Raw genomic sequence first — 12010 nt, forward strand, 5'->3', positions numbered from 1 at the left:
CCACCATCAGCCATAAAACCATCTGAGTAAATTCAGCTGTTATCAGTGCGTGAATGGATATATGGCTGTATGTGAATGGGACGACCACACACAATGCGGAGGAGCTGAGGAGAATGGCTCATTCAGTTAGCAGTTCAATGACGGGGAGTGTGTTCAGACAAAGAGCAGAACGAACAGCAGGTGGGTCTTTTTCCTATAGTCTGAACAGAAAGAGAGACAGAAAGAGAAAGTTAAAGAAAAGAAGAAAAAGGAGTTAGAGCCAGAACTTGGTGTGCTTCAACGTTAGGAAAATCACAGCACTTTTCTCAGTGATGCATTCATGCAGTTTTTTGTGATTGTGAATTTACAGCAGCTTTTCCAAGACATTTGAGATAAATTGTTAAACTTGGAGTGTATTATTTATGTTTGCAGATACGGTGGCTTTGCAAGCTCTGAATCAACAAGTCTTTAATCTGCTACTGCTGCAAAAGTAGCACTGCTGGAAGAAATAGATAGGCAGACTCCAGTTGGTCAAAAATCCACTAATTTGACCTCCGGCAGTTTTAGATTTTGTGCATAGGTAGGGACAAATTCTGAAACAAATTAAATAATTGTTGTTAAGTCCACTGCGGTCCAGGCTCAGATACAGTAGTGAGAGTTAAGTCTAGTTTAGCTCCGAGAGCCCCAAAGACAGATAATTTCAGCTACTTGTGTTGACACGTGTCAAGCAGGGCAGTGATAGTAGCGAAAGTGTACCTTGTCAAATTCTGCTTTTTGAAATTTTATTCTTGTTTAGTACCCAGTGTTTACATCAACAGTACACTAAATTAAAATAATCTGATATTACACTTTTTTTCAAAAGGCAGTTTGTTAAATACAAAGATCAACAAATTGTTGGAGCACCAGGCTCAGCAAAGTTAAAATCTACCCCGTCAACCAAAAGTGAAAGCTGCTCCTCTTTGTCCTTGGGTAATTGCTTCTTCTGCTGTGATAATGTGTGTGTAGTGGCACACACAACAGTAAAACAAGCTTATCTCCTGGAGAACGCTCTAGCTTCTCGAATGTGAGGATTTCATGCTTTTCTCTGGTTTATATCAATGTAAATTGAACATCTGAGTTTTGAAATGTTTATCTGTGAAAACCAGCTATTGTAAATTGTCACCTTTAGCTCTGGCTAATTGAAATAGTCATTTTTCACTAATCAACAGATTACCTGTTTATGTAAATATTAGTTGAACTTGTATTCCCATTAAGGGATGATGAAACGTTGGACAATACTTAAGTGAATCGATTTTTTTGCCCCGTGCATTAATTCACTACCTGACCTCCTTTTTTTTGTAATCTCTTGTCAGCCATCTGCCCTTTTCTGCTTGCTTGAGTCCCTCCAGAGGAGCTCAGGTGACACACTGACGGACAGGTCGTACACTGCAGCTCAGTTTGCCTTCGGCTGCAGTGTGTTTGAAAGGGTGAGCGAGCCACAGAGGCGAGCAGAATATTGCAGACTGGATTAACAATGGCCCGTCCTACCTCACCCCCTCCTTCCCCCCTTCTGGTGCCCTTGGAGCCCACTCTTCTTATCGTTTCACCCCACTGTGTCTTAAATAGGACTCTGGCTGCTCGCCCTGCTTTTCTCCCTGTATCTGTATTTCTCTTGGCTTTTCTCTCCCTTCCTGTTCCTCTCTGTGTCTCTCTCTCATCTCGCCTGTCTCACTCACATCTTATTAAACGCAATGGTTTCCCTACCTGATCTCTGTGTGTGTGTGTGTGAGTCTGCTCCCATGTGTCTAGGAGTTGGGATTTACTAGAAATAGCGAGCTGACTCATCAGGCAGTGCGCATATGAGAACTCGTCCAAGCACCAACCCACACACAAATCACACCGAGTAGACTGCCCTCCATATACAGAGACACACACACACACACACACACACACACACACACACACACACAAGCATCGAGCCATTTGTATGCTAAAATGAAGTTGACTTTGAAGGACTGAGGTGGCCGGCTGAGGATCCTGATTGAGAGCACTGATGAGATACAGAAGGTTGAACAAACAGCCAGTGAGCTTTTCTCCCCTCGCTCACCCTCAAGATGAAGATTTTCACATGAATAACACTGAGGCTGGAGATGGCAGAGCAAAAGGCCTCTCTCTTTCTCTCTGCATCTTTGTAGCTCTCTAACACACAAACATGCCTTCAGAGAAACTTCTCTGGCAGTGTACAAGGGTAGCTTCACACACACTTTTTGTTCACCCTCTGATTCAGACAAACAAAAGCCAGAACAGTGCTCTCTCTGTATTATACAGAACTTCATTATTTGAAAAAAAGAAAACCAGCACAACAATTAATTTCCTCTTGTGAGCAGATACCGCCCCAGCCATTTGTCTGGTTAAAGGACTTTAATGATTATAGGCGAGGTCTTCCAGACATTAATCCTAGTTGAGGACAGATAATTACCTTCACTAGAGGACCAACCAGGTTCAAATGAATCCACTGCCAAAATGCATAAAATGAACAATTAAATATACACTGTGTATACTGCACGGCTGCCTTCAGAAAGTGAGGACTCCTGTCACTTGTGTGGCTAGTCACTTTATTCTTGTGGTGGGACTTTAAGGAGCCTCAAAGCTCAGCAAAAATCAGAATAGACAGTGCAGTGGTGACAGGAAATGAGAGGAAAGAGAGAGGAGGGAATGGCATGCAAACAAAGGTCCCTTCAAGACTCGAACCAGGGACGTTGCAACAATAGTATGCAGTTAACCACTAAGCCCCCAGATGCCTCATTAGAGCTAGCCCGGGTCAGGACCATGATTCTACTTATCAAAGGTGCAGCATTGTGTTCAGTGCTGCCACTGGAAGCTAGAAACTATACTGCAACAAGCATAGACTGTTGTAATCTAAATTACGACCACATGTGGCAGCACTGAGCACACTGATGATGAGCAGCACTCCAATGGTAGAACAAGTGAGAAATATTGCACAATCTTCAATTTACAATGAACTGAATCCAAATGTGGATTTTTGTAGACTTTGGTCATGCAGTATGTGACGGTGCTGGGTTGTGAGGAGATAAAATGCACTTAGATGAGACTTAGACTGACCTCCATCGCCATTCATATTTGTATGGATTATGGAAATCATCCAAACAAAATCACATAGTAGTATGAAGTCTGTCAAAAGAACATAAAATCTGCGCTTGTACAGTAAATCTATTGATTTGCTGAGTCGTGATTTTGGACAACCCTGGGTACTACAGAGTATTACATTTTATACAATGACTAAACTAAGGTTCCCTTTGATAGCTGGGATACGTAATATGATTGGCCTGAATCATATTTGGCCTAGATGTTGAAATTTTGTGTAACACTCACGTCTCAGTTTTGTAGGTGGAGCACCTCTCCAGCGGGATCTTCAGGACTCGATTGTTGAGGCCAACAAAGAGCGACCTGTCGCTGTGCAGGATCTGCAGGCTCAGGATTGGTTCTTGCACCCCAGATGGGAGAAGCTCCATCTCCTCCAAGTAACAGCCATGTAGGTTCTTATTGGGAGTAGCCAGTGCCTTTAAGATGGTGCCATATTCTGATTGGACAAGAAGGAATATCAGAAAGACCTTGTAAACAGGCAAATTAAATGCTATTCTCAGCTTAATGCATTTTTTTTTTCAGGTTATATATTTTAGATAAAATACTATATGTCAGGTGTGTGAAATTAAGTATAGTTTTAATCCTCCTTTACTCACCTGTGCTGATGTACATAACATGGTAGAGGGTGTCCATGCCCTGAACAATGTCCACGACCAGGTTGGAGAAGCGAACGTCATCCTGCATGACCAGCGGATCTACAGACTCTGGCTGGACCACGTCGTTCATCAGATAGAGCCGCTGGGCGTCCTGCAGGCTGCGCTCCGTCAAACCCTCATTGGGACCCTCGTCATTTATTGTACCACACTGGAGAAGAAAGGCAATCGGGTGAGAGATGAGAGAAGGGTGAGGTGTCAGAAAAGGATGTGAAAATGTGGTATGGATGCAGAAAAAGGAAAAAGGAAAGCAGAAAGAACGGACGAAAGAAAGAAAAACCAAACAATGGAGAAGTACCATTCCAATCATTCTACTTACCAAATCAATACACAGTGTCTGGCTAGATTGTTTCAATTCTTAATTCTATTCTCAGTAATTGAAACTTTTTCAGGGGATCAAAACTACAGTGTGATTGTGATGTGGCCACGGCAACAACAATAATGAGACAGCACAGGAGAATAAATATGAAATGACAGCTTTCTGAAAGCTTTGTTTGTGTTGCAGAGCTTAGCTGTGGATTGCATCTTCTGCTCATTCTATGCGACTTGAAATGAGACATTGATCTGTTGGTAGATTCCATTTTTGGGTGATGTTTATAGAGCAGTAGATAGTTTTGGAAGTATAACAATGATTTTTCTTTTTTGGTAGGTATATCTATATTATTAGTTATCTGTTATCTGTGTGATATTATAATTTTATAATAATTATATTTTTTCTTCTGAAAACCAAAAATGTTTTTTAGTTAGTTGTTATGTAGGTGATAATCAGAGCAAAGAGAAAAAAAAAAGCTTTAGGAATCTGTTAGGATATCAGATACTGTTTGTGGCCATTTCTGCCCATTGTCGGTAACCTGTGCAGTTAGCTAGCCATGTAGTTGAATGCACACGTGTAACTTTTCAATTCAGTGTACTGTATAAAGTAACTTTTGTGCTTTCAGCCATGCTGTGTAGCACCACCAGCAAGCTCTAGACACCAAGAGGTTTCAGAAACTAGATTAGAGATGGTTTAATTTTGCTTATAAAAAAAAGAAGTAACTTTTCATTGGAGTGATGCAGCCTGACTGCCAGTTCTTGGAAAACAAAGTGCTTTCCACTGTAGTTACATTGTTTGTTGGGATTGAGGCTGGATTTGACTTGGTTCTGAACTGGATTATTTCTATGCATAAAACTGCAGTGATTAGTAAAACGGGCAAGCATTGTCAGAGTTTGACACCTTTTTTGTGGAAAAAAATTGCAGAAATGTCATATTAGGGTTGGGCGATTGGACATATGTATTGGCTATTGTCCAAGTGGTTAAACTAACCTGGAAGTTGTGGATGGGGTTGGGCGTAGGAAGCCAGGTGGAGCGAGGATTCTCCTGGGAGCGGAAGGGCCCGTTGAAGGCCTGGGTGATGGCGCTCAGGTTGAAGGCACAGACCGCAGATGCTGCAATACTGTTGCTTTATAGAGAGAAAGTCAGCGAGAAAAATGACAGACAGGGATAGAGAGAAAAAAGTAAAGATATTATTTCAACACTAATATTCATAACACTTTACATGTTGGCAGATAAAGTGAAGCCATATCAGAAATCAGCAGCGGCCAGCTGTGTAATAAAGCCATTCTGCAATGTGTTCCATCCTCTTAATGGAAGTCCTATCATTTATACCCGCACTAAACAGGCACTACGTCGGCTTGCTTTAGCTGGAGGCTAAGCTATGCTATCAGCACTGCACAGTGAATGGGGACAGTATTAAGCTGAGGATATAGGAGGCAGCCGCACAGATTATGTGCAAACACACACACACAGAGCTGCCTTACAGGTGTCACATACGAGAGTAAACCCCGGCTAAACTGGCAGTATGAGTAAAATTATTATCGTGACGCTCTTTGGCCATAATGTGCTGCAAGGTAATGAGTTTCTTAACCGCCTGCTACTGCTGACAGTTTTTTTCCCCCTTGCCTATACACCCGGCACCACTCTCAGACTTTTTACAACACAGTAAACAGCCGTCTGCCTTGGCATGGCTTGTGGGATGCTGATAAACCATCAGTTAGAAGATAGTGAGTGATAACATTATAGTGAGAAAGAGAGAGAGACTCAGACAGCAAGGCAGAGAAAGAAAGACTGTTGTAAGGACTTCATGGGGTTGTGAGCCGTTTCGGTACCTTGGGTGATGTATAAATCAGTGAAGGCTGCTGCTTGCTAAAAAAGCTGTGTCTCAGGATTTGGTAAATGGTTGTGGTTAGACCTAAATGTCTAATTGTTACGCTTGGGCTGCTTTTGCTCGGTTTTCATTCCATTTATATTAATTATCACATGATACAGTCACTCATCTATTAGCTATGCATACTGTATATTTAAAGTTACTGCGGTTACAGACTACTCAGAAATCACTGGCTCTGTACATGTTTTAGAACAGTTTTTATGGATGAAAAAACTCTTTCACAATTTGGAAATGGTTTAGGGTTTTTACCTGTCTGCCCATGGATTTAGAAAACTCAGCAAACATTTTAATGGATTTTTCTTTTTCTATTACCTATAGTTATATATCATAGTTATATTCTTTGTTACTTACTCTCAGTTTTAAAACCTTCTTGTGATCTGCACAATCAGCACCTTCTGATTTGGCTGATTAATAACAAAATGCATGAATCAAAAGTCTTGGGTGGTTAATAGAAATTTCAAACTCTTTATAGATCATCCTCTTCTGGGAATAATGTCCCATTTTATACCTCTTAAGATTGCTTTTGTTGTTTCTTGCTTTAAATAGTACTAGACCCAGTTCAAGATTGTGAGAAAACAAATGTGTTCTGGCAATACTGCCGGGTGGCAAAGTGCTCCAAATGAGCTCTGGCTAAACAACTGGGGAGGCCAAACAGGTGGCTCACTGACTGACTCGCAGGCTGCCGAAGAGAACAGCTTCTGGACTGCAGTAAAAGGACCTTTTCTCTCTTTTTTCAATGGCACTGGTTGGAGACAAGAGTGACAGGGAAGCAGAGAGAGTGCTGTGGTGAACCGGCAGTAACCAAACCCCAACTGAAGGAAACCACAGGCAAATAAGCTTCAATAAGTGAGCGGCAGCCACGTCAGTTTTCACACCCGCGCACAAACACAGTTTGACATAATAGGAAGTTAAACTGTGGGTTTGTGGTTGTACTGTAGCTACAGCTTCCACTGAAGCCAAACTCTACCACAGAAAGTCTGACACTGTCCAGATTATCTGAGATCTCTACTTTGACAGTGGGTCGCTGCACATGCCAAGAGAACAGAGTGAAAGGCAGCACTGAAAGTCTATTGCACTAATGGATGCAACCCATATGTTTTGAGTCTGCTTAAAAGCCCAGGAAAGTGATTGAAAAGCTGTTTGACATCTGCTATGCTGTTTGCTGCCGCTCTCTGAGGACCGGCTCCATGATGATCATTTTCATTATGAGTGAAGCTCCTTCTTCAAGTGATTCATTGCATTCCACCAGCCTGATCCTGTCACTGGTTGTCCTCTGGAATACTGTTTGATTTTCTGTTTTGTTTTACAGAACTCGTCCCTGTTCACCTCTCAAGCTTTCTGTTTCCTTTTCTGTGCTATGAACCAATTTGTTAAAACCTTTTCACAAATCTTCATATCCCGTATTGCTACACAGCAATAGTTAAAAATCAACTTCAGATACATAAACATCAAAATGCCGCTTACAAATAAATGTATCAGTAATAATAATGTAAAGTATATTTTCAAGTATGTATACACTGTGTTATAGAACTGGCATAAGCCAACAATGAACTGATCTGAAATATTGGATCTGAACTGAAGTACTGTGTGTGTATACAAAGTCTGATATATCTTATTTCTCTGTGTAATACCATTGACAGTATATATAGTGGACACAGCTTCCAGGTCTATGAAGTGAAGCCAAGAATGTTTGTGTCTTGTGGTTAGTGTCCTAAACCTGCATTCCATGTAATGGCGAGCAGGAGGCAGCTCCATGGGCTGCAAAAAAAAAACAACCTCTGATGTCATTGCGTCTTATGGAGAAACGACCCAACTTCTCACTTGATTTATTAGCTCAGTAAACAGTTTCCTAATGAGTTTGTGGTCTCAATCGCTAGTTTGTAGTGTTCTTCCATACAGCATGATGTTCATTTTGTAAATGAATGTCTCAATTAGAGTAAATAGAGCAGGGTATGTTTTAGGGTGTGGCTACCTTGTGATTGATATTCTCAGTGAGTCTGTCCAGCTCAACGCACAAAAGTCGAATAAAACTGTCAGACTAAGCAGTGCTGATCAAATATGAATCAAGATTCTGTCACTGCACTGCCTATTCTGCCTATTTCTCGCCTAACATATTTTAGTGTGCTGTTAATACGAGACTGTGTGAGACCAGGCAAACCGCTATAGTTTTCTGCTACGGGCGAGTCGAAACTGCGCAGCCAATAAGAGCAGCTCAACTCGCAGTACGCCACCTCTGCTGGCTCTGTCATGATGACTGCCTCACTGCTAAACTTGAGGTAGCAAAACAGTTCTCCACAAATCAATGGGTGACGTCACGATTGGCTTGCACCATACACCCATTTTTGGTTTTAGTCTTTTCACAGGATTTGTTGACATACAGAAAGATATATAATAATGCCATATACTTCAATTTAAGGAAATGAATACCTGTTTTACCACTGTCAGCTGGCCTGATACCCACACAACATTGCTACAGACAACACACAAGCAATTGGATGTGTAGTTCAGTTCAGCCCAAAAAAGAGGTGTGAGAAAGGTAATGAACTCCTCGCTCAGCCTGGCTGTTTTGCTCCCTGCAAGCTACAATCAGTACAGATCAGAACAGCAGTGAGTCTGTCTGGTAAACACAAGTGGCTGATATGCATCTCACTCAATAACCTTATCTTTATAGACTGGATACTGGTGTAGTTGCTACTGCGCGTTTTAAACCCAGTCCTATAGGTTTTAAATCATCTTCATTCTCAAAACTGTTTTTTTCTTTTTTGATTTAATTGTTAACATGACTACATGATCTGCCATATTATTATTCAGTGCAATATGCCTGTGGTATTCTCATCATCTATATTTCTATATTTTTTAAGGCTTTCTTTTCTGTTATTTTTTAATGTGCTAATTATCTGACTGTATTTCTACCCTCTCTATTTAACATTTATGTTTAACGTGAAGTATGAATAAGTAATAATTTGCACATGCACTGTATACACATGTCAATGCAGAGAAAGTCCAGCTGAAACCCCAGGTTTTTAGCCAATGTGCCTAACCTCATTTTATGTGAAAAAAGGAACAGCTAAAACTACATTAAGGCCAATGTTTCAACCCCAGTGAATACCTGCATCGCAGCAGAAAAGGAAAAGGGCCCACTCAGCAGAGCTGCGTGGCTGCAGGGAGCAGAAATTGAAGTGAGGCTGCCAGGATTATCCATACATATTTTTATACTGCACAACAATACGCCAGCAAAAGCAACAGCTTTGGCCCAAAACAGTCACATTCAGAGGCAGACTGAGTCAGCAACACCTACACTAAACAATAAAGCACCACAGGTTCAATAGGTTGCACAATAATCCAGGTGTTAGATTGGAGCTATTGCAAAAAGTGCACAGTTCACCTGATTATAATGTCACTGTTAACCATCTAAGAGACTAAATGTAATCACTGTAGTGTTTTTTGTTCTGTCTAAGCTTGGCTTGACCTTTTTTCACAGTATTTCTAATTGAATGCAAATTGGCCCTAAGTGAAAGAAACCAAACAGAGTGCAAATAAACATTGAAAGAATATCTGTGAAATGAATGATAAAACTGCTGGTACACAAGCAGCAGATTCTGTCAAACTGTATTCAAATCAGGCCCAGTCTTCCACTGGGGACCCCGCAGTTCATTTCAAGGTAGATTTGATGTCAGCAAGTTGATATGATGGGAGGACACGTAAAATCAGAAATATTGTACAGTTATGTGGCTTGCGTCACTTGGCTGCCCAGCATATCATTTCTCAATGTCAAGTCTGATCTCATGTGGAGTCAGTCACATATTTTAACCCCCTAAGAGATGTTGAAAAAGTTTAATGAGACTGAGCTCCTTATTGGGCTACAACTAATGATTACTTAACCTGATAATTGAACTGGATTGCCATTTTATTTCATGTCATTATTCAGCCTGACATTATGTTCCAGTTAGCTGATTACTACTTAAAAACTGAGTTTTGTTTTGCCCTAACCAGTCATAAATGAATGATTTTCAGTTAACATGAAAGCTTGCAAAGAACAATAAATATAAAGTTTTTAATATAATCAAACAAATATGACATTTTCAGAGTTGTTATTACTGTCAGTTGACTTAAGGCACCGGTATACTTTATACACTAAGTGCTTGTAGGAGGGTCGATCTGCTTCGGAAACCCCTCTACCCCCCACACCTTTCCGATGTCAGGTTAGGGGGCTGAAAAAGAAGGCAGGGTTTCTTTTTCCAGCTGCCTTTTTTATGGCACTTTACATAAACGCCTTCCCCAAGAGACTGTCTGAAAATGTGCCGATATCCCCATATTTAACAAAGTTGCGTCTCCTCCCTCTCTAATAGGTTTTCACCCCATTTTCGGGTGTGGCAGTTAATAAACTTTATTTATATAGCAGTTTTCTTAACAATGTTACAAAGTGCTGAGTTAGGAGAAGCTATAAAAACTTTTGCCTTCTGATGTGGTATTACATACTTCTCTTCTAGCACAACTTGGCCCCTAAAGCAACCTGTACAGCAGTGTCAATCTCATCCACACTTGTCAGATAGAAAGATGGCTGACTATTCTTAATCCTGCCTAGAAGCCCTGATTAGTCGGTCTGGAACCAGTCAAATGATTACTTCTTCTTTTTTAAACAAACAGACAAAAGCAGCAAATCCTCACATTTGAGAAGATGGAACCTGTAAATGTTTAGCAGCTTTGCCTCATAAATGAATTAAAAGATAAATCACTTCTTATAATTGTGTCAAATAGTTTTATGTGAATCTATTAATCAATTAATAGACCAGTTGTTTTATCACTCCTCCTCATCCCACCCCCAACCTCTCAGATATGAGACCCTATAAGAACTAGTAAAGTGGAGGGGTCAGTGAAGTCATCCAGAAATAGATAAGGAGGCTCATAATTAGTTAGTAATGGCAGGTTAGACACCTCAGCAGAAGAATCTTGCTGCTCCTCCGAGCCCACGACAGAAGGACCCTGCCAATAAGGGCCTGGAGTTAATTAAAAGACCCGGTCGTGCTCTGAGGTCTTAAGTGTTCTTATTCTGATAGAATGTTAAAACCCTCCTCTACATAACCGCTCGACAGGCTCCAATGGCTGGTGCACCTCTCAATAAAATTACAGCTGACTCTTTCCTTCCTCTCTTCTCTCCTCCTCTGAAGTAGGTCTGGAATGATTCAATCTATTATGGATTAATCTGTTATATGTTATTTTTTTTGAGTGACTGATTCAAAGGGACACTCCACCAATTTTACTAATCCAAATCAGTTTCCCATTAATAAGAAGTACTGCTCAGCTAGTGAAAACAGTTGTGTACTATCTTCTGTGGCTTTGGATGAGCGCTTCAAAGTCAGAAAAATAACCAACCCTGATGATGTTTGTATTTTTTAACAAAAAGCCTGTGTTACAAACTGAGGCCATAGGATGTGAACACATGGTTTTTTTATGAGGCAGAAGGGGTCTAACTTAGAGATGCTATTGATTTGCATTATGGAAAATGTAAAACTAGGATCCAGTGTTTTTAACCAATCTTTTGGAAGTGCGATACTAAATTGTTAAAGTAGAATCTCTAATTGTTTGGTATCATCTTCAAAATGCTTTTGTGTTGGGTTTTGTCCAACTAAAACTCAAAGATCGTTAATTTACAATGAACTAAAACACAGCAAACCAGAAAATCCTCACATTTGGCAACCTGGAACTTTCCACATTTTTCTTGAACGACTTAAAACAATTAAAGGACCAGTGTGTAGGATTTAGTGGCATCTAGCAAAGTTGGAGATTGCACACACTGGCCACAAAACCTTAAAAAGACCCTACCTAGAGCCAGTGTTTGGTTTGTCCGTTCTAGGCTACAGTAGAAACAAAGCGGTTCAACGTGGTGGCCTCTGTAGATAACAACAGCCCATCTTAAGATAACAAAAACTCAACAATTCTTATGTTTCGCAGATTATACACTAATGAAAACATACCTGTGAATATTATATTCCATTTCTGCCAATAGATCCTCCTAAATGTTACACACTG

General features: G+C 40.6%; 1 protein-coding gene across 2 annotated transcripts in view; it reads right to left on the minus strand.

Moving 5' to 3' along the window:
- sema5ba (sema domain, seven thrombospondin repeats (type 1 and type 1-like), transmembrane domain (TM) and short cytoplasmic domain, (semaphorin) 5Ba) overlaps positions 1-12010 on the minus strand; it is a 161264-nt gene that overhangs the window by 27960 nt on the left and 121294 nt on the right. For both annotated transcript variants that reach the window (XM_035676541.1, XM_035676540.1), the window contains exons 10-12: positions 5080-5215; positions 3720-3927; positions 3352-3559 (exon numbers count right to left, since the gene is read on the minus strand). In XM_035676541.1, coding sequence (XP_035532434.1) covers positions 3352-3559; positions 3720-3927; positions 5080-5215 — 552 coding nt within the window. The remainder of the gene's footprint in view (positions 1-3351; positions 3560-3719; positions 3928-5079; positions 5216-12010) is intronic.

Source organism: Morone saxatilis, unplaced genomic scaffold, assembly GCF_004916995.1.
Source record: "Morone saxatilis isolate NCDOM2014 unplaced genomic scaffold, NCSU_SB_2.0 Contig5, whole genome shotgun sequence".
In the NCBI taxonomy this organism is placed as follows: domain Eukaryota; kingdom Metazoa; phylum Chordata; class Actinopteri; family Moronidae; genus Morone; species Morone saxatilis.